The 25,596-nt window shown below is 29.7% G+C and overlaps 3 protein-coding genes across 15 annotated transcripts in view; 2 read left to right on the forward strand and 1 right to left on the reverse strand.

Annotated features, from left to right (window-relative positions):
• Nucleotides 1-970: 970 nt before the first annotated feature.
• On the reverse strand, nucleotides 971-10,474 carry LOC141458419 (uncharacterized). 5 transcript variants are annotated; one of them, XM_074136373.1, is made up of 3 exons: nucleotides 3,156-3,554; nucleotides 2,921-3,068; nucleotides 971-2,344 (listed from the first exon to the last, which is right to left on the reverse strand). In XM_074136373.1, the coding sequence occupies exon 3, from the start codon at nucleotides 2,341-2,343 to the stop codon at nucleotides 988-990; it is 1,356 nt and encodes a 451-aa protein (XP_073992474.1). In that variant the 5' UTR covers nucleotide 2,344; nucleotides 2,921-3,068; nucleotides 3,156-3,554; the 3' UTR covers nucleotides 971-987. The 5 variants fall into 5 exon arrangements, 4 of the variants coding, with proteins under 4 accessions (XP_073992474.1, XP_073992476.1, XP_073992477.1 ...); XM_074136375.1 differs by having other exon boundaries at nucleotides 2,921-3,047; nucleotides 3,139-3,554; XM_074136376.1 differs by lacking the exons at nucleotides 2,921-3,068; nucleotides 3,156-3,554 and adding an exon at nucleotides 10,334-10,474.
• Inos (Inositol-3-phosphate synthase) lies at nucleotides 3,554-17,802 on the forward strand. Of its 7 annotated transcripts, XM_074136362.1 has the most exons (9): nucleotides 3,650-4,256; nucleotides 4,391-4,527; nucleotides 6,834-8,214; nucleotides 12,604-13,047; nucleotides 13,525-13,773; nucleotides 14,335-14,577; nucleotides 14,671-14,779; nucleotides 15,902-16,147; nucleotides 17,325-17,802. In XM_074136362.1, the coding sequence occupies exons 3-9, from the start codon at nucleotides 8,089-8,091 to the stop codon at nucleotides 17,513-17,515; spliced, it is 1,608 nt and encodes a 535-aa protein (XP_073992463.1). In that variant the 5' UTR covers nucleotides 3,650-4,256; nucleotides 4,391-4,527; nucleotides 6,834-8,088; the 3' UTR covers nucleotides 17,516-17,802. The 7 variants fall into 7 exon arrangements, with proteins under 7 accessions (XP_073992462.1, XP_073992463.1, XP_073992464.1 ...); XM_074136361.1 differs by having other exon boundaries at nucleotides 3,554-4,527; XM_074136363.1 differs by lacking the exons at nucleotides 3,650-4,256; nucleotides 4,391-4,527 and adding an exon at nucleotides 6,354-6,669.
• Nucleotides 17,803-19,246: 1,444 nt separating this feature from the next.
• The window catches only part of qtc (GRIP domain-containing protein quick-to-court), a 28,699-nt gene continuing 22,349 nt past the window's right edge, over nucleotides 19,247-25,596 (forward strand). For 2 of the 3 annotated variants that reach the window (XM_074136386.1, XM_074136384.1), the window contains exons 1-3: nucleotides 19,316-19,455; nucleotides 24,491-24,626; nucleotides 25,550-25,579. In XM_074136386.1, coding sequence (XP_073992487.1) covers nucleotides 24,501-24,626; nucleotides 25,550-25,579 — 156 coding nt within the window. In that variant the 5' untranslated portion in view covers nucleotides 19,316-19,455; nucleotides 24,491-24,500. Of the gene's footprint in view, nucleotides 19,456-24,490; nucleotides 24,627-25,549; nucleotides 25,580-25,596 lie in introns of all 3 variants that reach the window. The other variant, XM_074136385.1, reaches the window with a different exon arrangement.

The following is a 25,596-nucleotide window of genomic DNA, read 5'->3' on the forward strand; positions in this document are numbered from 1 at the left end:
CCAGGAACCTTCATTGAATAACATAAAATTGCATAAGTTGAAATTTTCTACATATTCATCTTTTGTTAGTCTTTCAGCATCAAATTAAGATAAATGTCGGAGGCTGATTTGCAATAGGGATGGCATGATTCGTTCCATAATCTTCAAGATTCAGCTTAGCGTCAGCTCTTTATTGTCGTCAACATATAAAGAGATAGATAACTGGAAAACATTCTCTCTCTTTCTCTGCCCTATATTATCTAATATAACTTACCAGGTGAAATTTTGCGCCGTCAGTATGTATTGTGTATCTCAGCTTGCTGACAAATGGCTAAGATGCTATAGATAATAAAGGTACAAAACTAGGTGTTATTAATCTTCAAAATATAGCTCATTATGATAATTGTAAATTACCTTTCTGCTAGTTGCTGGATTTCGCGCTGAAACCATTCTCTAGATTTAAAATCAAAGAAAATTACTACACATCAGTGTCATTTTCGAAAAAGTTATCAAAGGAGGTTGGTTATAAAGTTTGGATAAAGGATAGGTTCATAGTACGTCGAGAACGTGTTCATGTTGAATTTCATATTTCAAAATGTTCTCTCTCTCCAGTCAAAAATCTGTTCGCGATCCAATTGATTGCTGTAAATGAATTTCTCAAAAGGTGCGCTTCATCATTTTCCTGCCACATTACTGAATAAGTAGACATAAAATAAAGACTTAGTTGGCAAGAACTCGAATTCTTCGTAGATTTAACCTCGTGAGAAACGATCCTACATCTCTGTTAACTTTTCTCAATTACGTTGGAAGCTGCCGGTCACCATACAAATTACCAGTTCTATAGCCAGTGAACTAATATACTTACGGTTTGACTTGAAAGAGTCTTAAATAAGCCTTTTGCTTAATGTTTCTTTTAAAACCTTATATACTGTAAAAACTATAATGCATCTTTGATATAAACAAATACAGGTCAAAAATAAATGAAACTTCCTTTCATTTAAAAAAAATTTATTCAAATTTTATAATTTTATTAACTCTTTTAGTGGGCACTGAAGATTGATTGCTTCTTAGTTTTCTATCTTCTTCTAAACTTTCTATCGAGTCTCCTATTGTACCCAAAGTGATAGTATTATATTTCTTTTTCTTTATTAATTCAGGACAGTCCCTTTTCAAATGAGTAACATCTCCACACACTCTACAGCCTCCTCCATTCGGATATAAACCTCTTGGATTGTCCGGGCACTGTTTTGATAGATGACCAACTTCATTACAAATAAAACACTTTGCAAATTTCAAATCATTACCAGGAATTTTACACTGATGTAGTAAATGCTCTGTAGATCCACATTTATAGCAGACCGATGATCCAACTGGACCATTTTGCCCATCTAGTTTGGGACATTGTGATAAATTGTGTTCACCTTCTCTACAATGAAAACATATTTTCTTCTTTTTTCTAGAGACAAACTTTTCCGCATTTCTTCGATGACGCCTGACAATTCCTTCAATTTCTTCTCTTGATCGTCCTTCATCAACCATTTTTTGCTTCAGTGTACGAATTCGTTCTGCATCAGTTTCTAATATGTAGAAACCATCAAACTTTGTCATCTTTACTTTTCTACCATCTACTTGCAAAGACATCTCATTTCCGAGACCTATTTTATTTTTTTTACTATTTTCTCCTTGGTTATGTTCGCTTCCGTATCGGTTCTTCTTCCTCGCTGGTACCCTGTCTACACTATCCACAACTTTTACTTTCTCCTTTTTATCATCTGAGATTTTATATTTTCTTTTATTTGAACAATTAGAACTTTCAGTAGTAAATGATTCCTGGTATCTTCGCTTTTTATTCTTAATTAAAGAATTCTCGGTTCCGAGACATAATTGTTCTTTATCGTCACAAATGACTGCAGAATTCTCCTCAGATTCACTAAGAAAAATCCTTTTCTTCGATTTAGATTTAGGGTTTACTTCGCTATCATTACCAGCCCAAAAATGTTCCTCTTTAAATTCAACATTTACATCTTTACTAAAATTGTTACGTTTCTGAAGCTTTCTTTTTTTTGATTTCCTAGGCGGCCCTTCCGCCTTATCGTCAAGCATTTCGTTATCTTCAATTCTTGTAGAATTCGTTTTACTACTTGTACTTTCTTCTGGTTCAAAATCACACCAACTACTTTTGTAAGTATTCTTAGAGTAATAATTATCATTTTCAGGGAATACACTTAAAACTTGTTGCTCAACTTGTGAAGTGTCTTTTTTATTTTTCATCTGTGCTTTGAATTCTGCCCATGATGTAGCTTCTTCAGGAGCCGCTTTGATATTTGCGCTCTTTTTTCTGTGTATCCTTGCAAATCTTGTCATTCTAAAAATAACATAATTATACATAATAATTTAGGGACATTAAAGTAGAAGAATGTGTAACTAATGTAGTCATATGAATGATTGTCAAAATACGGGAAATCAAAGAGCCATAAATTTTTAAAAAAGGAGTGACAAAAAAATATATCATATTTAAAAGTTTAACTTTTTTTTGACAAAGACAAGATTTTAATAAATAAAAACTGAGAAATAGAAGTAATGCCAGAACTAACAGAAGTGACTCCCTATAGAAAAACAAATCAATGCGAGGGAAAAGTAATATTTTTAACATAAATGTAACATGTAGAACGAAAGTTGCTGTTATTGCTCACAGGGATTCACAGTTGGTTCAAACATGTTTCATGAAAAGAGAAAAGTTGGCTGTTTGCTTAAAATAAGGTAGGAAAATGTTTCCAAACAGGCAAGTAGTAAAATTGCTCACAATGGAGGCGCAATAAGGAAATTCAGTATGAAAGAGAGAACAAATTACTTCAAGAGTTCAATGAGATATAAAAGCAAATCAGAATTAAATTTAATAGATAAATGTTATATCATGCAGTAAAAAGCATAACACACAAACTTTTCAAGTAGGCGTTCGCTTCAACATGAGAGTCTCGACCGCAAGCCTCTATTAATCTCTGTAATTATGAATACATTTCACCTCTTTATAGTTAGTGTGCTCTGATGCTGTAGGTATAAGGCAAGTGCTAATTGAAATCAATTTATTTCTACATTAAAAAAAAAAAAAAACTTTTTTTACCAATACGATAATCATTTAGATTGATTTCATTTACTTACTTATTTCTTATACTAACAAGTGCTACAACAGATCCTCTTGGTCGCGGTAAAGTATGCCTTATAGCCAATTTTCGTATAATTGGCTAATTATTTTGAAGAAAATTACTGGACATCTTGACACTGATTACTGATTTATTTATTTACGTTGCAAAGAGAAATTCGCTTTAACTGCAGAATTAATAAAAATCTTCCAAATCAAGTACTACACCTTGGGAACAGATTATGTACACTACATACTACATAACCTGCCCTACGTCGCATTTTCATATAACCTCCTTAAAGAGAAGGTTTCCCACTTAATTTAAATGCTTGCGAGGCCAATTATTCACTTCTTCCTACTGGATTCGTTTTAACATTTACAAAAAAAATATCTACATATACATATACACTCGATATATTAGTGAGTGGTGGATGCAAACAATGTTAAATTTTTTAGAATTATGTAATTTATTGAGGGAAAGAAGAAGAAAAGAAAATAATCTAATATCTTTAACAATTTTCTATTTTATGAGTTTGATAATAATTTAAACAAAAAAAAATTAAAAATGTACAGTCCTTTGGCACATCAGTAGGCTGCAGCAGTAGTCAGGAGCTCAGCGTCAGAAGTGAGAACCATAATAAATTTCTCGCTCCTTAATTGCTACTGGTGTAACTTATTAAACATTACAAATTTAAAACTGTTACTGATTTTTACAAAATCTTCTAATGCAAAATTGCAGAAATTAATTACTGTTGAATTAATTTCTGTAATTGCAACAGTAATTCTTTTATTTCTGAAAGCAATATTATTGTATTTTTTTATTCCTTTGTACAGATCCTAAGAATCTGGAAAGATAGAACTACATTTTGTTTTTTGTCTCTTACTATTTCTATTATTAAAGTTTTTATTCATTATTATATTTTTGTGATAGTGATAAACTCAAACAATTTTTTTTTCTGTAATTAATTAAAATGCTCTTAATAAACATTTTAAATAAACAATGTGGAACAGTGATAAGGATGCTATTTTTACAGTTGCAATCTCCATTCGATCTTGTATGGTACGAGTGAATTTTTTTGACATTCAGCCCCAGTGATGATTCTAAATTTAATATCTTTATAGCCTCCTCCAAAAAGGAGTAAGCTATTTTTCTATAACATTTTTTACATATTTCTGAATCTGTTGAAAAGAAATATAATTAAATTTTGGTGGAAAATAGTTTTGAATTTGGGATGTTAGCTTTTTATTTACTTATTATGAATTTGATTGCAGATGTCCTAGAAAAATATGTGACACATTTGAAAGAAAGCTTATAAATGCGATTAATCGACCAAAAATTCCTGACATAATAAAAAAAAGCGTAGTACATTCACGTTTCAGATGTTAGGGTTCATCAATTAATAATGAATGTAAGTAGACTTGGTAAGAGCACAGTTTCATAAAAGAATTATTATATTAACTAACTAAACTGAGAGATCAAGTAACTTATTTTGTTGATCCTATAAACATAAACATTTTAGAAATTGAGAACTTGAACAACTGCGGAAGTTAAAAACGTCGGGTTATTATCAGCTTCACAAACCATTAAGAAATTTGTCTTAATGAAAATGCCACATTAATGATTAGTTTTTCGGCACTCAACAACAAAATAACATCCTTTAGATTTGTCATCTAATACATTTTTCTACTAAAGTTAATTATCTTTTCTTATTTAAAAAAAAAAACAAACAAACAAATTTAACTATTTAACGGATGATTTTGCCAATCTAGTTATTTAAGAAGGTACAATTTTTTCTCTCTTTTTCTCTGCATACAATCTCTTTGTCCTTGTCACTATCTTAAATGTCCTTAAACTGCGTAATAAGATAACATTACATTAAAAGTTCTATATTTATCAAAGTTTCTTAAAAGTTTTCAAATAAAATTTAGATCTATCTTTCACTTTATTTCAACAAACTCTATAGAGACTTAAAACGAATTTAGCTGCCAGACGACAGCATTCGTTCCTCAGGTATTTGTTGGACAATGGACACAAATTACGTTTCAGTTGTCTATACAGGGTGAACCAGTAAGTATTGTCAATAGGCCTACAGCGTGTAGTACATCTAAAGTGGAGTTCAATGACGTGTTGGCCAACTTCATATTTTCCTCTGTTCTTGAGTGACGTCACTTTAAAGTTTTTTTCTAAAATCATTACTTTTTTCCAATAAAAATGTTATTACTCAGAAATTTTTAGTCCGAATTCGATTCTGATGACATGGTTAGAAAGACAGACAAATTTCCTAAAAATTGACACCATTTTGAAGCATAAATTATTCTCCAAACTGCCTTAATCTTCCACCGGAACCTAGGAAAATAAAAGTAATCGAAATTTTTAAGAAAACTCATTAGGCTCTTATGTGATCATTATCAGACCTAGGTGCTGGCACTTTTTACAAAAGTTTCCTTGTCTAATGGGCTTTCAAACGGTAGATCATTTTCCAGGATTCCTTTTATCTTCGTATGAGAAATTGCGTTTGTTTTGCAAGATAACGTGTTCACGAGCATACAGCAGTGATATTGTATTGTGTTGTTTAATTCATTAAACTCTTGTTTTAAACAAAAATTCATACAGTGGTATTTATTGACTCCAAATTACAATTTCACAAATAAACATAAACTAAAAATAAACTTCATAATAATACAAAAATAAGTCTTTACGTGTGCAGTATGCAAAAAGCATGAAACTCACCACAAAAACGAACAAGTCTTCATAAAAGATTTTCAAAGTGTCCACTTCTCTTATCTGTTAGACTTGGTATTTCAAAATTTTCTATTCTACCCTATTTGAAACTAAGCAAATTAGCCTTCGATTATAAAAATAGCACTTGTTTAAAATATTTTCTAACATTTTGTCAAATATTTCAGTCTAGATTTTTTTATTTGTGCAATAAGTAACCTTAGACTACCTTATTTTAAGACAATCTACTTTAAAAATTGACTACAACTCCATCTACAAGAGTTTAATGAATTAAACAACACAATACAATATCACTGCTGTATGCTCGTGAACACGTTTTCTTGCAAAACAAACGCAATTTCTCATACGAAGATAAAAGGAATCCTGGAAAATGATCTACAGTTTGAAAGCCCATTAGACAAGGAAACTTTTGTAAAAAGTGCCAGCACCTAGGTCTGATAATGATCACATAAGAGCCTAATGAGTTTTCTTAAAAATTTCGATTACTTTTATTTTCCTAGGTTCCGGTGGAAGATTAAGGCAGTTTGGAGAATAATTTATGCTTCAAAATGGTGTCAATTTTTAGGAAATTTGTCTGTCTTTCTAACCATGTCATCAAAATCGAATTCGGTCTAAAAATTTCTGAGTAATAACATTTTTATTGGAAAAAAGTAATGATTTTAGAAAAAAACTTTAAAGTGACGTCACTCAAGAACAGAGGAAAATATGAAGTTGGCCATCACGTCATTGAACTCCACTTTAGATGTACTACACGCAGTAGGCCTATTGACAATACTTACTGGTTCACCCTGTATAAGTATTAATGTCATATGTAAGTATTTCGATGTTATATTTCTTTCAAATTATTTAATAATTTATTGCTTTTGCAGAAGCTAAAATATTAATGTAAATGATTTCATCATAATTTTTTATTTTATAATTACATCAAATGAACTACGATTGTACGCCTCCCCTAAGATGGCTTCAAATTTATAGATTCTCTCTGAAAGAAGCAATCACTGAAGACCAGCTTGGAGATTAAAAATGATAGTACACGAAAAAAGGTTCATTGCTAAGAGAGAGTTCACCATAAGGTCAGAAATGATGGAATTACAGATACATATATCTGACTTCAGATGCACCTTTTAAGGAAGAGCTCATTTAAGTAAGTAAAAAACTTTGAATAATCAAGCACACTGGTATCTAGCTGACTGGATCATTAACGAATAATGTTATTTTAGATTGAAGCAATTTTTTGTTATTAAGGTTTAGTAATAGTTAATTGTTTAGCTTAAAAATGAATTCAGCCTCGTTCTGCTGCAATTTCCAAGCTCCAGTTACACCTTTAAAAAGATCTGGAAAATTTTATTTGTTACTTTTCCTTTTTCTTTGGTTCTAGAAAGAAGAATTATTGGGATTATATTGAATTTTTGAGATAGAGTTTTCGCCAGATGACTTGAGGGCTCTGTATGAGGAAAGATTGTAGCGTATTTTTTTTAGGAGCATTAGAATGCTTCTTAAGAAAGAAATTGGGGTATGCTTAAACTTGGTATTCTCTATACCACTTATACTCTGTTACAAAGAACCTATTACATAAAAAATTCGCATATTGCAATTAAAAGTTTTCATGTGATAGGAAAAAGTTGTGTGAAAGACACAATTAGTTAATAAAATGTGGATAGCATTCAATTCTTTTTGTTCTTGAGACGTATAATTTATTTGTTGAAATAACCCTCATTTTAATTATGGGTTCCCAATAAATCTTCTTCTTTTTTTACAGAAATATTTCATTATTAAAAAGAGTAATAGTTATCTGATTAACAAGCCTTCTTAAAAAACAGATAGTAAGAATTAAAAAACAGAAAAAAAAAACATCTTAAAAGAGAATGACATGACAGAAAATCGTATAACTAATTCAAACATTCAAGCCAAATTTTTTCTGTTTTAGTGAAGACCGTTTAGTTATCTAATGTCGTAAGAAAGTTCAGATAAATTATATTATTTGTTGTCTCATTATCTCCTTTTTTCTGACTTTCCAATTACAGAAGTAAAATTCTATCTTTCAGTTATCTAATTTTGATATTATAAAAATTTATCAAATTATGTTGTTAATTTTAGTTCTAGAATGTTCTGTAGAGGGAGCATTATGTATAAATGAACGGATTCAGAAGACATTTTGTATTTTAACTTAGTGCTACATTGTTCATCAAATCTTTTGTTTTGTTTTTCAAAATTTTAATAATAAAAGAGAATGGGATCATTAAGCAAAGTTTGTATAGAATCTGCTGGTGCAACATATAACGAAGATTACATCACAGTAACGAATTATCCATACTATACTTCTACTGTAAGCAAATCTTCAGGAGGAAGGTTGGTGGTAGGTTGATGATATTTCTATCTAAAACAGTATATGTCTTTAGTATTTTTTATTTGAACTAAGCATAATTTAGTAGCAATTATTAATTTAAATTAGAAAGTTTGAAGAAAATTGTAAAACTAGTTATCTATATAATTAAACATACAATTCATTGTTTTCGAATTGCTTATGAGCAGGATTATTTTGAAGTGATGTTGCAACATTGAAAAAATATAGTTTTATATATATATATGGTTAACACCTATTTTATATATTATATGTATGTAAATACTGTAAAATATATTTATATTCTTGCACTATAGATTTTATAATCAACATAGGAAATATAAAATAAATAGGATGGATGTGATTGGTTGAGCTAGTGAAGAGTAACTAGTGAGAATCTAGCCCAATGGTAGCATTTATCTTCTGATCAATCAAGAAGAGAAATTCTTGTATCTATTAGTGGTACATACGTTAGTCAGTGATCGTGCAAATCGTGACAAAAAGGAGTTGATAATTAAATCTTTCGACGAGTTTTGTTGTACACAAAAGTTTTCTTTTTAAATGAGAAGGTTTTGTAAAAAAAAAAAGTGAAAGAAGATTTATTAAAATTTTGTAATCGAAAAATTTTAAGGGTAGTTTTTGTCTAGACGTTGCTTTTGTTTTAATTTTTGTTTACGGATGCTAGTTATATTTTTATGAATAGTTCATACTACCGACTTCAAACAGTATCAGAGGATGTGGATTGTTATAAAGAATTTAGGAGTACAAGATTCCTGTTAAAGTGATGTAAAAACTAAGCAAAAGAAAGAATTATAGCTCGATCACGGAGGAACTTCAAATGTCAATCCGCCACCAATATCAGGTATTAACGATACTAAAAAAAATAATAGCCATTACAAATCATCCTAGCTTACCGAAATTGTAATGGCTACTTTTACAGATGACTTACGTGCTGCCAAGTTTAATGTATGTATTAACACAATAAAAACCCGAATGAAGCAGGGCTCATCCTCTGTTTTTCTGACTTTTTACCTGTATTCTTGTGCCGAGCGGACTATCTCACAATGACTCAAGATTTCTAAGATAGGATATTGTCATTGTTTAAGCTATTGGATGGCACAAAAATTAAAAATGTAAATAAATAAGTTATAGCCTCCATAAACATAGTCACTGTCGAAAAGAAAGCTGTTTACTAAATACTTCGTCTTAAAACATGGAAAAACCAACTTGAATATTGGAAACATAATATTCAAAATATTCTAGACATTCAAAGGAAATTGTCATTTTACATGGCTTTTATTTTTTGTCATGTAAAAATACCCATCAAAATTTTATTTCAATTGGTTTAAGGTCGTAAGAACAGTAGCTGACTCGTAATAGCCATTTTCTGTCAATTTTTCGACCTATCCTGTTTTCAGGCCCCTGAGGCCCATTCACATGAACGTCCGAATAAATGTGCCTTGTTTTTGACCTAGAGTAATCATAAAAAAATTTGAATGAATTTGGAGAGCGATTTACTGCGTCCTTTCCTTATAATTGTGTTTTGTCTTTAAATTTTCCTATCTAATTTATTTATTAATTTCTCAAAAATATTAATGAGATTTTCTTAGTTTTCTACAATGAATAATAGTGCTACGCTTTTGCTTCTATGTAATAATTTGTTAAATATGATAAGTAGGAGCTCTGATTTAATGAATGTTTTACGCAACAATTAAGCTTAACAATATTTTTTTATGTTAGTTGTGTTTTTAAGAGTACGACTTCTGCTTTTTATTTAAAGAGAAAATATTGTTGAAACCACTTAAACGCAAACTGTTTTGTAAGTCGTAATTGTGTACTGTACTTTTAATAAGAGTTAAACTTGTCATTTATTTTGTATTCCTTAAATCACTGAAGTTTTTGTTTGAATTGCTTAAAAAAAGCGGAATGAATTTTTATAGTAAAAAAAATAAAATAAATAACATTAAATTAATAAAGAAATTTACAATTCTCTTTTATGAAATAAATGGTATCTTTGTTTCGTGATTTAAGGAAATTAATAGTATTGTCCGTAAATTTAGTATTTAAATTTTAATAGAAAGCATAATTGCTGCATTTATTAGTTATTCATACGTATAAATTATTTATTACTTACGAAAATTATAATCCTCATAGTTTAACCAATTAATTGCGTGAATGTTTAGCAGATTTTGTACTTCTTCCCCAAATAACAGCGATTAGATAAGGAATCCAATTAATATTATTAATCCTTAGGTTTTAAAAAGTTATAATCAATTACACCATTGAACTAAAGAACAATTTTAATTTGGCTAGTTGCCAAAGTTATTACATTTAAAAGTGATAAAATTATAGGGTTCCATACATTTCTTGTCGTATTGTGGACAAAGGTCAGGGAAAAAAATTGAGTAATCGCGTTATGATTAATATTATTAATAAATTATCTGACGAAAACAAAACTATCAAACTAATATTGTAAATTTAATTTCATTGAAAGGTTTTTAAAATTATTTTATCAATGTATATGTATAAATAATATTGCTATCAATGCCTTTCTGTCAAATTTCTCCTAATTTTATGATCTTTAGAATTTTCATTCTCTTTTCTTGTTTAGGGAAAAAATTATTGGTCACAACTTTTTTTAATTTGTAAAGGTATGGATATAGATTGGTATTTGTTTTTAATGTAATTTTTCACGTTTACTAAGACAGTCCTTTCAATTATCAATTATTTCAATTATCTTAAAAGACTTTTCAGGAGGAATCCAAATACACTTTACCCATAACATAGATCCTTGGCAAAAATCTATATATTTTCTAATCCTGAAAGCTAATGTAAGAGAAATAAAGTTATGTTTATTTTTCTGAACCTACTTTTCAGAACAACTGCCGTTCCCTGTCTTCAGGGAAGAAGGCGGATAGCAAACATATTTTACTATGAATTTCTAAAACATTTCATAAAATGGAAGAACAAAGCGGAGGAAGAAGAAAGGGGAGGATGCACCCTTTCTTTGCCGTTCTTACCCCAAAAACGTTCAGCAATTATAAGGGAGTGGCTGGCTTTAAGATCAATTTATTTAAGTTATAAAAAATCAAAATGATTGGGAGTAGTGATCCTATGATCTTTGAATTTGGACGGCTGATTAAATTTTAATACGTGATTCTATTCAAATTTGGCATATGCCCCTAACCTTTCAGTTCGTCCTTTATCCAGATTATTTTCTATCAGTCTGTCAGCAATATTATTGTTGTATTTTAACAGCGTTATGTTATGTAGCAAAGTAAAATACATGATAATTAAACTCAAAGGGAAGCTTACTTCTCTTTTACTATATTTTACACTTATTTTAAAAAAATTAAATAACTTTTAATTTTTTTTTTATATTCTAAGATCAATTATTTTATTATTTCGGATATCGAGGTTACTATAAATTATGTTGACTACATATAAAGATATTGCTTTCAGTTATGGTCAGGTATGGTCAGAGAAAAATAAGAAATTAAAAAATAAAGAAGACGATCCACTGAAGTTGAAGAATGGAGAAGATCTAGAACATTGCTAATGTAATGTCAATTTTTTCATTTTTATTTATGAAAAAAACAAAACAAAAATTCGATAATAAGGTGATTTAAGTGTACAGTGTCTTTTTCAATACTACAGTTAATCAAATATTTCATTTCAGAATGAATGCCCCTAAAAACTAAAGTATCAATAATCATTTTTAATGAGGGAAGTGATTAGCTCAGTTTTAACTACACTGGACTCTATAAGGAGATCCCGAGATCGTGTATAGCTGCTTGCTCTTAGGTTTTCCTCTTCTTAGGAGCTTCCTAGCGCTTATTTTCTGGTGTGTTTGCTGAAGGGAACAAGAACGTCAATGGCATCAAATGTCGCGAGTAGATTAAAAAAAAAAATTTTTTTTCGTTATCATATTAACAGCTTTTTTAATAAAAGTAAAATGCATTTTGTATTTTGAACACTGTTACCTTACATCACCTTTAAATTTCTTAAAAAACAGGTTACTTTGACATTTTATATTTATATTGTACGTTTACATTACATTGCAGTTAGTGGTTTATATGTGATGACCATGAGCTGTTTTTTGTTTAAAAATTAATTTACATAATCTTGAATATTTTTTGTCTCTTAGGCTTTTTCTTATGAGGTGGCAGTTGTTCTAAAATCTGCACCCCTTTAAAACTACTTTTCTAAAGACATATTTTTAGTTTAATCTCAACAGAGTATTCTGTTGATGTGATATAAGGAGTAATTTCTTATTCTTCCATTCCGTTTCTATATTTTTAGAATTAATGCATTAATTTGTTAGGATTTGTTTAAAATAAAAATGGATGCATTCGCTTTTTTACAAATACCTGATAAACTAACTAAAGCTGGTTTTCATTGTAGGTCAGACCAGAAGTAAAACATTTGTCAATAAGAACAGAAAGGAAGGTACCCCGTTTAGGGGTAATGCTTGTAGGATGGGGCGGCAATAATGGTTCAACATTTACAGCAGCTGTTTTGGCAAACAGATTTGGCATCCATTGGGAAACAAAACGTGGCCAGCAAATGCCCAATTGGTATGGTTCTTTGACACAATGTTCTACGGTACGTCTTGGTCAGGATGGAGAAGGATGCGATGTATATGTACCTTTATGCGAAGTATTGCCAATGGTAGATCCAAATGCCATCGAAATAGATGGATGGGACATCTCTTCTTGCAATCTTGTAGAAGCTGTACAAAGAGCCAAAGTTTTAGAACCAGATTTGAAGAAAAAATTGCGACCACATTTGGAGAAGTTGAAACCAAGACCGTCCATATATTTTCCTCAATTTATTGCTTCTAATCAGGTGATTAATAAATCTCAATCAACTATTAAAAATATAGTAAAGTTTCTGTCAAGAATAGTTTTGGTAAACATCAATCAATGGTGATTTTAAGTAAATAATTTACAAGATCGAAATTAAGTGATTTTATTTTATCGAGTTCTAAAAAGGTTTAAAGAAGTTCTTGAGCCGCTTTCTTTGAAAATTGTATTTCTAAGTGAATGCTAGCTAGTGCTCTGCCTGGAAAGCTAATTTGTAGCAAAGTATTTCGTTTTTTATTAAGAAACAGCGTGGCGTTCAAAAATTCCAAATTTTAATGAATACAATATTTGACAGTTATACGCTTTTTGCTTGCATTTTGTATTCTTCGATTTTAGTTTATTCTAAAATTAATCTCCGCTCTTATTATGAATTGATCATATTACTTAAATTAGAAATAGCAAAATAGAAAAATCAAAATATATCAATGTGTTAAAATTAATATAAAATATATTTTTTAAGGCCACTCGTGCAGATCACGTATTACAAGGAACAATGACAGAAATGTTGGAGACCATTCGTCGTGATATTCGTGAAATGAAAGAACGTGTTGATAAAGTCATCGTAGTTTGGACAGCAAATACAGAAAGATTTTGTGAAATTGTGAAAGGAATTAATGATACAGCGGACAACCTATTAAATTGTATAAAAAATGAATCTTCTCATATCTCACCATCCACATTGTTCGCAGTTGCTGCCATATTAGAACAGGTAATTAATTACAAATGCTTATGTCATATTTTTTATTATTATTATTTCATATTTTTATTGTTTTACTTTAGTATCTGTAATGTGAGAATGCTAGAAAACAAAAAGATTTTTGTTACGTTGTATGACCGATTATTTTGATAAACTTCTCTTACCTTAGGAGATATCTTACATTCCCATGAGTTATTTTAGAAATTAAAATATGTGATTACTTAAAATCGGAATTATCAGAATTTATTTTTGATTACATCTGAAGGTCAAATTCCAAAGATCAGTTTTTACGAACTAGCAATGGAAAAATCTTTCTGAACTTATACCGTTTGCGTGGACTAAGAGGTTGGAAAACAATTGTTCTATAACTTTTAAACGAAATATCTGATTGAAAATTCCTACAATTTTTCGTTTAGAGTTATCATGACAACACACAGACTCCCATCCGAAAAATAGTGGGAAACCTCTATTTTTTACTTTGAGGTCTCAAACTTATATTATATTTCCCTTAAAGAAAGCAATTCTCTAAGGAAATATATATGAATATAATTAAAATCATCTCTTTTCTTGCAGTGCACCTTCATAAATGGTTCACCACAGAATACTTTTGTTCCTGGTTGTGAACAACTGGCTCAAAAAAAAGGTGTATTCATCGCTGGCGATGATTTTAAAACAGGTCAAACTAAAATCAAATCTGTTTTAGCTGACTTCTTAGTTAATGCTGGCATTAAACCAGTAGCAATCGCCAGTTACAACCATTTAGGCAACAATGATGGTGTAAATTTGTCAGCTCCACAACAGTTTAGATCCAAAGAGGTAATTTTATCTTCTAACCCAAATCATTTTGAAAAAAAAAAACAATTGGAGCTGTGATCAATATTTTATTATTATTTTTAAAAATGTTTCTAGGTTTCGAAAAGTAACGTCCTCGATGATATTTTAGCTACAAACCACATCCTTTACAAAGATGATGAAAAAGTTGACCATGTAGTTGTTATAAAGTATGTTCCATATGTAGGTAAGCTAATTTGAATATTTAATTTATGACAGATTTTTTAATATCTAACAATCGCTTAAGTAATGTAATAAGCATTAAGAAAATTGGTTATGTTACATTGAATTCAAAAAGAATTTGGCGAATTAGGAACAAAATTAACCTGCCAACACAACTTTCTCGTAATGTATTTATCAAAGTATTAACTTACAAATTTTACCCAAACTAGGATTTTTTACTTTCATTTATTTTTTATTACATATATTCATCAAAAGGATACGTTACTTTCACGAATAAAACGAAACATGGCATTTTCTCTAAATACTCTTATAAATAAAAATTATAGACATATGTACATGTGTTTAGTATCTACACAAACTTTTAAGAAAAAACAAAGATGTTTTAATGAAAATGCTGAAAACATCAAATATTATTTTTACCCTTTTCTCCTCGAATTTGTAATTATTAAACAGATAAGTTTGATATTAATTCAAAAATTAGAAACATAAAGTGTACTGTGAAGATGTTACAACACCCCTTATGAAATAGTAAAATTTCTGCTCTTTTAGTACGTTTGCAAATTATACTGCGTTCTGTTTCCGTTCGGACAAAATATCTCATATCTAAAGAAAATCTGTGAGGCTTTTTTTTTTTATATTTAAAGAATTCCGAACAATCCAAATATCCACTCTGAAAAGTTAAACTTCAATTCATAGATTGTATTCAAATTTTCAGTGATAGAAATACTGTTTTTCAACTTTGATTTTTTGCAAGCTAAATGTTTACTGCAAAAACCTAAATAAAAAATGCCAAGTTGTTAAACTTACGTCGTTGGTTAGTTCTGTTAATACTGCTTATGTATACGGCACACGCGAAAAGTCGTGTGAATATTCACACCACATTTTCTTGTTCTCCTTTTAAATAATGAATAATACATGAAGAGATTTTTTTGCATGCTATTCTCTTAAAAAATTTAAACAGTAGTAATACAATTGACAAAAAAAACAAAAAAAAACACATTTAAAAAATATCACAATTTATTGATATCGAATGTGGTTTTAATGTTCCATTCTCGGCTAATAAAAGATGTATTTTTCTTACAACAAAAATTCTTATAAATATTAATACTCCCATATGATTATTTAGGTGACAGCAAGCGGGCTATGGACGAATACACTTCAGAAATTCTAATGGGAGGCCTTAATACAATTGTTGTACACAATACTTGTGAAGATTCACTGCTAGCTGTACCAGTTATACTAGATCTTGTAATATTAGCGGAACTATGTTCAAGAATTACATTCAAAGCAGCTGTAGACAAAGATTATAAACCTTTTTCACATATACTTTCAATTTTAGGATATCTTTGTAAAGCACCACTTGTACAAAAAGGCAAGAATTTTTCGTTATTCATTTTATTTTAATTTTTTTATTTGTATTATTATGAAAAATAAGTCCTTCTTATTTGTCTTTAATTCCCATTAAAATTAATTTATCTCTTAAACTTCAAAGCAAGATGATCGAAGAGAATGAGGAGAGCGTTGTATTACAAAAGTATTTTCCTGGTTACGCGGATATGTTGAAGTAAAAACTTTCGCTTCTGTATTTATTTTTTATAATTTCATGCATGTATCCCAGTACATTATTCATTAGATTTAGATTAGAATCAACACGCGTTAATATCAATTAATAGCAAGTTACATTTTGTTATTCAGCTGCAGGATCCATATAGTTATGTTTAAATTTGTTCCTATTATAATTAAGAATATTTTTTATAGTTATCTAAATTTAATAATTATTTCAAACATAAGAACTAAAAAAAATCTGTTGTGTATCACATGTTTTTTTCTTAATACTATTTCCAGGTTCTATGCCACGAATATTATTTTAACTCATAATATTTTAGTCAAATTTAATTCTGACCAACATTATATCATTAACATTTATAGACCAAACTCTCACATGAAACCTATCGCTGTAGTTGAAATTTTATGAAAATAATTTCAATATTAGGTTTTGGTACATCATGCTTGCTTCCATTAATGGTAGTTAGTAGCAAATATGAAAGATAGTATTTATTAAAATGCTAAGTTTGAAAAAAATCGAGAATATTGTTGAAAGAAAAATTGTTCAATCCAGTTTATTTATTTGCACAACTTTAAAAACATTACGTTATGCTCACCAAATCCCTGAAAAGCGACTTAAAAAAAAAGAATTGAAACTTGCCAACTTATAAAAAAGATACATTGAAGAGAGTCAAAGGAAAATTTGTTCCTGCAAGAAGAAGACAGCTTTTTTTATGAAGTCCGTTTTGACGTAGTTTGTTAGCAATAAATAATTCCATGAAAAGAGAAAGAGTTTACGTTTGTTCAGGTGTATTTACTGATTATTTTATAGCTTTGTATTTATCCTTCAAACATTTTTTTAAATATTCAACTGAATGTTTAATGAATACAATTAAAATAGCAATTACTGGTCCAGAACTTATATACTAGATCACGCTACACTTTGCTAGCTTGTGTAACGATGCTTGATTTAGTAATTAAACTGAGTTACCGTTGTTTTGCAGGTGCCCCAGTGGTGAATGCCCTCGTAAAACAAAGAGCGTGTATTGAAAATATATTAAAAGCTTGCATAGGTTTGCCTCCAGAACATCATATGGATCTTGAACATAAGTTGACTTCAATATGGAAAGAAAAATATGCAAACTGTAACAGTAATTCAAAAAATACTAATGGATATATACCAAGTTTATTTTAAATTTAAAAAGCATAAAGTTATTAATTTTTTATTTGTTGATAAGGTCTTTGAAAAATTATTTAAGGTATTTAAAAAAAGGCATTAATGTATATGTCACCATTTAATATAAAAACATACTTCCTGAAATATGATTTATCTTACGAATAAATAGTTTATTTTATTTATATTTAAATGAAAAATTTATTATCAATTAAGAGCATTTATTGTGAGAAATGTTTTGTATTTTGTAATAATTTTTTTTATCTTTCTTTTTAATGCGTAAATCTAATAAAAGTGCCTAATAAGAATTTTGCATTCTTCATTGTAAATTCTTTTTCTTTATTTCATATTTTATTTTTTTTAAGATTAAGTACAAATTTTAAATTATGAGTTTCCTTGGATGTAAAAGTTTTTGTGTCCCGCCGAGATCGAGAATGGTTTTTTAAAAAAAATCGATAGTGATAAACTACAAAGGTAAAGTGGCCCTGCGGGACCTACAACAAGAAGCTTGCGATCTTTTCAACAAGAACACAAGTGTCACTTTACTGAACCAATTTTTCAATATTTTGTCGGTGTTTTCATTACTTATAAGTAGAGCCGCAAATCTCATTTAAAACATTTCCTTCATAAAAAATTCATTTAAGGGCTCTTTTGGGGTGAAGTAAAGGCTGCCTTTCCTCTGAAGAGCTATTTCTGAGCAATTTACGGGTCATCACATGTCTAATATTATCAAGAATTTAAATGTGCGAGTAAAATTACAAATTTGAACCATTTTAGGTCTCCTAACTTCGGGTCTTAGTAAACGTAAGTGGTTAATCACTTCGTTTTCGAATACCTCTGGCTTTAGTTTATCGTCCAGCATTTCTATGACTATTTGTATGGCCACGCTTTTTTGTTGCATTACTGCAGCATCTTACTTAACATAAATGCCTCAGGTTATTTGAGGTTTCCGAAGTGACTTATTGGGTCATACGTTTTTGTCCTGAATGCCTAGGCACCCGAACATATGTACTCATCAGATTGTCTATCCAAGCAGTTTCACATTGCTCGAATTAACTTCGCAGGACATGAAAACCAGCGAAGCAGTCTGGATGTCTGGAAAAATTACGACTCCGAAATTGATTGTCTTGTACAGTAAAAAAAATATCTTGTAATATCAGAAGCCCTAATGTATGCCACTAGTTCTGTCTGTACGGCCAATTTTCTTAACGCGATATTATATCTCGAATCGGTGCCGGAAAACCCAGCTCCGCTTCTTCTGACTTGGAGTTGTCCAAGACTCCGCAAAAGTAATAAAGACTAAGATTAGCCATGCCTTATTTTGCTTTAGTTCAAACTTTAAATATTGTATACAAAATGGTGTAATATGAATAAAGCGTTTATTATTATTAAGACTAAGATTAGGTCGTAAGTTTATGTAAATGAAAAATGTTAATTAGCCTACAGATTTCAGTTTACCTAAAAATTCTTTTAAGAAATTTAAAAATTCTTTACCTAAAAAACATATCTTTGGTTGGTGTTGCATCCTAAACGTATAGTTTGTTAAAAATAAAAAATTACTGGGTCTACTACTGTAACCCCCCAAAAAATGTCTGGGTTGTCCCTGTATGAATTCGTGTATAATGAACATTTTATTGTTGAAATGACGTTCGTCAAACAGAAATAGAATGCCTATAAAATCGTATTATTCTGCGTTCTACTGCTGCGTCTGCCATTGATTGCAGTGACAACTAGCGCTTGCGCATGCGTTTCTAAATGTACCTCTCTCGCCTTTCACGTAAAATGAAAATGGACACATAGTGTTATCATTGCTGTAGTGAGCCTGTGATCTAATTAGTTCATGTGTTCCTTATATTTAGTAGTTCAAAGACTTTAAATTTGTTATCATTTAGATTAAGGACAGTTTGTTTTAAACTTTACGACTCCCAAGATATGGCTATGATAACTTCACAAGTAACTAGGTGAGTTAACTTTTTTTTAAACAGCTTGATAGCATTGATTCGCAAGTATCTTCATTCTATCTAAACAGGAAAAATGAAAAAAATTAATTCATTTTTGACTCTTAACATTAAATTAGAAGTTTTCATTTTATAATATTTTATTTCCAGTTTCAATTACTTCTCTATTAAATTATAGATGAACGCAGATGATCAGTTATTGGTGCTGTTATCACACACCAAATAACTGACGTTTTAAAGAAGAATTTTTAAAATGAAACCATATGTTAACATTCTCATCGTTTATTTTTATCTTTCTTTTTCCTTTTATTGATAGAAAAATTACTGGAAAAGTTTTAATTTTCGTTTTATGTCATATAGTAATAATCATAGTGTCTGTTTTATATATTTTTGCCGATTTGCCTTATTGAAATTAGTAAGGTTAAGGAATTTAATAATAATGCAAGGTCGTAAAATGACCTTAATTTAAGGATTATTTGTTCATATCTTTTCTGAAGTATATATTTTTTATTAGTACTATAACGTAGAATTTATTGATCTGCGTTGAACTCCAACGATGTAAGTTTTCGATTTGTTTGGTTGTTTTCTCTTAGAAGTTTTAATCTGATAATTTACCTATAAATGCACTTCTCGCGCACTATTAAAATGACATTATTTATATTTAAGACCCATTAAATTTGTTGAGAGAGAAACACTCATTTCTTTTCGCCATCTGGAAAAAGAATATCCTGGCCAGATTGTTATCCATGTCTGTCAACTAAACCATTCAATAATATGACCTTTACTTTTTTTGATGACAAAACTAACGTAAAAGTAGTAGAATGGAGTTAAATGGAATAGGCAAATTTTGTTTATCTACCATTTGCAAGAACTTTAAGACATCGGAATTGAATGACTTGAAAAATTGAGGTTCACGATTTTGTGATAAAATCATTAGAAGTTTTTCTTCAATATTGACATTTTTATTGTATCTCAGAACAGAATGCAATACAAAAGTAAAAATACAAAATTTGTGCATACTTATTAATGATAGTAGGGAATGAAATTAAAATTTACCGGGAGTACTGACTTGAAAGAAATAAAAAAAATTAAAGTAAAATTATAATATAAATTTTAAACATTTTCAGCAAATGTGTTTGATGTTAGTATGTGCGTGAGAGAGGGAGAAGGAATAATGAACATATGTAACAAATGAAAATATAATTCGGCGAATGATCTGCTGTACTGATTTTCCGATGCAAAAGACTCTCTAGATCGCACTCCATCAGAGTAAATAACCTTTCTTAACTATTGCAGGATTGTATAGGTATTTTATTTTTCCTGAAGTTACCTGGTGGTGAGGGAGGTTTTGCTCTCTGTTTAGAAGGAAGAGTTTAGCACTAGGAATTCATATCCTACGCTACGGGCTCTCCTATTCCTTGGGTTTCCAGGATGTTACGAGCATTGGATAAGAGTAATCTCTCTGAAACCACTTTCTACTTCTTAATTTGGGCTGCTATCTTTGGGATATCTGGAGAGGGAGTTGTGGGGATACAGGAATAACTGAGCGAGATAAGTACGACAGTGAGGTCTTAAAGGCACTATAACATTTGAAAGATCTCCTTAAAACTTAATTTAGCAAAAAAGGTAGAATAATAAATATTTTTTTATTAAAATATCAATACTTTTTTTTATTATAAGCAATTTTGGCTGGATCGGATGTACCAGTTTATTCTGTTGAGACTTGTGTCAAATATTTTAATCACATCATCCAGGTTACGAACATAGATTGTTTTATGAAATTAAACTGATCAAAATTGAAATTTTTTAACATTTTAATTTCACACTCACATTGAGTTGCTCAGAATTTTAAGAAGTATTATTTAAATAAATCAATCAATTTTTTCTAACTTTTTAAAAAAAAATTCTGGAATAAATCTATTTAATTAAGCAAATTAAATAGCCGATTGGAAAACTGCGTAAAAATATTTAAAATAAGATTCAATGATAAGTTACTTTCATAAGGAGTTATGAAGCCGTTGACCCTAATTTGACTTGAAAGACACGAATCTATAACATTTTTAAGGTCTCCTTCAACACTTATTTTGGCAAAAAAGGAAATAATATGTTGTTAAACAGTTCATTTGAAACTGTATTATTTATTTTTTGTCTGTCCGGCCAGGGGTGTACCAACCAAATGTTTTATTGAAGTTAATTCTCTGAACCTTGCAGGAGGCGTGGTGACACTTAAATATAATTTTCAGTTTTAAAATCTAGATAATATTAGTAAGAATAAATATGTTTGGAAATCAGGTATTTGAAAGAAAATGTTAAAACGACGAAAATTTTAGTTAAAAAGTCTTATTGACGCCAGTTGTTTTATTTTTTTATTGTACGACTATCGTATTCATATCTCTTTGACGGCTACATTAGAAAACTATTTTTTTTAATGAATGTAAATAAATGTGGTAAAGAATTTAGTTTTATATTTAATTAGGAAGTCTTAATATTTCACAGATAACATTGCTGGTCATTATTTCTGTAAAATCAATTTCTTACTGGAGAAAGAGAATGTCCTCTCGAGCCAATGAAAAAGTCTTTCATTGGTGGTTTAATTTTTAGTTAATACTATAACATAAAAAACTTCTTTAAAAAAAAATCTGTGAAAATAAAAGAAAATTCAAGGGTCATAAACTCACAAAAATTGTTCTTAATTACAGTTATTTTTATTAGATTTCTAAGATTTAAAGGGGAAAGAAAAATAAATAATTAATGATTTTCGTTTTTGACGAAATTTTTGTTAAAATTTAAGATTATTTGCAAACAAAATGGATTCTTTATAAATAGAGCAATTATCCTTTAATTTTCTCCTTTATGATCGTCATACATAAGGGGTATATGGCACATTAATCCATAGGAGTTCGCAAAAAAACGACTGAAGGGCAAATCCTGGATATGCTAAAAAAAAAAGTAAGTTTCTCTTACTAGACCCGTTTTGCTTGAGAGTACAGGACCCACATCTAAACCTAATCTAATCTAAATAAATTCCTTCTTACTGTTCTTTTAATTTTGCGTTATTAAAGATACCTTTTATAGTTTCTCTTCCATTCAGCTTAGAATTCGGCAAGATTTTAGTGACCAAAATGTTTTAAAGTTGAACTCTATAAATTTTATTCTTCACTTTATGTGTTTGCCACAATTGTGCCAAACATATAGTAGATTTAGTGAATGGAAAACTTGTTTCAATGGTATTTGCGCGGTGAATGTGTAAAGAAGTTTATCGTAGCGGATAAAATATTCAGCAAATTTAAAAAGAGATAGTATTTTATTCATTCATGCAGAACTCAAAAATCATTAAAGTATTTAATTAAGTTATTTAAATAAATAAGTATTTAATTGTGTAGAATGACTTAATACAGCTTGAACTTTTTAACGATTTATATCCTTAATTTTTTTAAACCCCACATTACACTGAAAATTAACCTTACATAGAAGTCTACCAACCAATTCAAAGTTCATAGAAAAGCCTTGGAAAAGTGTAAATATCGTTTGAATAAAGACTGAATAACATAGTTAAATGTGAATATAAGTCCTGCGAGTCACCAACATGGTTATTTATGAGTCCTTATATTAAAGAATATTAATCTTACCCTAGATATTGAGAAATAATGCTAACCAATTGTTCGAAAAAACCATAATTCTCAATTTTCAAGAAATTTTTTATAAGTTAAGATAGTTTTCGCTAATAATAAATAGTTTCACTTTACTTTCTCATGAAAAGAATCTCGTATGAACACTCACTTGACTTTTTCTTACCATAATGTACGAATATAATTGAATTTTCTTGTAACTTAAAATTGCATAAGAAAAAAAGATCAATTTAATAATAATGTTGGTAGAATGCGACACATACCTTCTTAACCAAGCTATTAATTAAGAAAAAATTACAAGCCAAACTGACATTTCAGGATAAGTACGCCATTAGATCAGCTTCAAATGAATCCGTTTGGCTAATTCATAGTAAATTACAGGAAAAGCCTTTCTTTAAAATTGCATTTCCGGAGTATTGATATTCTATCTTCTTGGAAGTTGGTTAGAAATTTAATATTTAAATACTTAGAGGTTGTAAAACCTTAAAATATGTAAAATATAAGTGTAGAAAACCTCATTTGACCCTCGTAGAATGAGAGTATACTGTGGCCTCATGTGGGGTCTAGTGAGACACCATCATGTTCTACTATACCTAAGATGTAACAAAAGAGAGAGAAATATATAAGTTCTTCACAAATTTATTGATGGAATTATTAAAATCTAGAAAATAGAGTTAGGCAACTTTTGGTCCTAGAGGGCCAATTAGAAAGGGACAAAATCTGGTTTGAACTTCCACATTCTGTAAAGTAGAAAATACGCGAATGAATTACTTTAATTATGGACTTCTGCTACATCCTAATTTTACTAGATATTGTACATGATTTAGAACATAACTCGTTCTAAAGAGACGCTTGCCATGGTATTTTCCAGAGAACTTGCCAAATATTAAAGTAGTGGCTTTCCCGTTTAATTGAAACTGATATGATTAAACCAAAATCTTATTAGAAGCAACAAAATTTAAAACAAAGTAAGTTTGATCCTTCTACTTTCTACTCACTCACACTTTTACACACTAATACCTACAGACCATGCGATAAACACATTTTTTTTGCGTTCAGAATGCCTAAAAGCGAGATTGTGTGGAAACTTGGCCTTGGATTATATTTACGATGTGAAAAAAATGATTTATAATCAAGTATGTTTGCTTAACACCATCGTCCACGTCTCTGATCACCAGTGGGGCACAGAGCTCAGTAAATTAATAGGCCTTATTATTTTATTTTCTATACACAAGTTGCAGAACAATAAATTTAGTGAATATGGTTAATTTAAATATTTTATTATCCATTTTTTTTTTTGCGCAAGGGCTTGATAAAGAGTTGCAGAGTTATTTTTTTTTATAATCTCATACATAAGCACTTATGGAATAAATATTAAATTATTTAAAATAAAATGTTTCTATTTTTAGGTAAATAAAGATGAGTCGAACAGGCAAGAGAAGAGATAGTAGCGGCAGTGATGCTTCTATCAGCCGGATACCAGTATCTTACACACCTTCGTTACCGCGCAAACAAAGGCCAACCTTAAATAGACATAGAAGCTTGGTTAGTATGAGCTTAATTATTTTGTGGAAAATTATCTAGTTCGCTATTGACTGGTTTGTCAGTAAAGAATATTATCATTTTAATATGAAACATATGAGGGTAATCCGGAAAGTAAGGTAACAAGACGAATGGTCTCATAGGGATATGTTTTTCAAATAATTTTTTTCCAAGTTGGCACCATTGGAGTGAACGAGTATATCAGTAACTTCCCAACTCACATTGTTCTGAAGATAGAAATGTTAACATGAAGAGAGAAATGGACTGTTGTTCGCGGTCACTATTTTCGTTCTTATCGCCTGAATGTAGATCACCTGAACGAACTTTGAAGTCTCACGAATTGTCGTTCATTAAGTGATAGATTATCAATTGAAATATCGTAGGTAGTGGGAAAGATGCAGGATGATTGCAAGTGGCAGTGAGACACCAAAAAGAAAATTCGGTCCCGACACTTGGATTGCCACTGTTCTTACTATTAAAGCCTTTGGTTATTGTAGGAAGCATAAAGCCATCACGAGAAGTTCCTATCAGAAAGTTAAACACGATTTGAGTTTTTCCTGAGTTGGCCGTGTTTTCTAACCATGACAAATATCACCAGTTGGTTAACGGTGACGAAGGTGACTAATAAAAAGATTATACAATTTTAAGTTATTGTATTTTGTCTGTTGATGAATGAAGTCACTTTCATATCGAAGAAGATTGTTTTTAATTTTTTTTTTTTAAATAATTTGTAAAACTTTAATCTTTTTTAATTTTCACTAAATCAGTAGCATTAATTTTTAATTATTCATATGTTTTCGTTATTTCCGAAACATTAAAAGTGGTTAGTAATAATAAATTTTAATTTATAATTGTTAAATGTTTTTAAAATATTTTTATGATTTTTCAATCGCTTCTCTAATGGTGGGATGGGTTTTCGTGAGAAGTTGTTACCAAAACGTCTGTACTGCACGGAGGTAATTATTTTTAAAAA

This window comes from Rhodnius prolixus, unplaced genomic scaffold (genome assembly GCF_049639745.1).
Source record: "Rhodnius prolixus isolate KJV_2025 unplaced genomic scaffold, Rpr scaffold_5, whole genome shotgun sequence".
Lineage (NCBI taxonomy): Eukaryota > Metazoa > Arthropoda > Insecta > Hemiptera > Reduviidae > Rhodnius > Rhodnius prolixus.

Bases quoted from the DNA above. Each gene is read 5' to 3' on its own strand.
- LOC141458419 (XM_074136376.1), bottom strand. From the start codon at position 2,343: ATGACAAGATTTGCAAGGATACACAGAAAAAAGAGCGCAAATATCAAA.
- Inos (XM_074136361.1), top strand. From the start codon at position 8,089: ATGGGATCATTAAGCAAAGTTTGTATAGAATCTGCTGGTGCAACATAT. The intron at 14,578-14,670 runs GTAATTTTATCT...AAATGTTTCTAG, and splicing joins AACAGTTTAGATCCAAAGAG to GTTTCGAAAAGTAACGTCCT. The intron at 16,148-17,324 runs GCAAGAATTTTT...GTTGTTTTGCAG, and splicing joins AGCACCACTTGTACAAAAAG to GTGCCCCAGTGGTGAATGCC.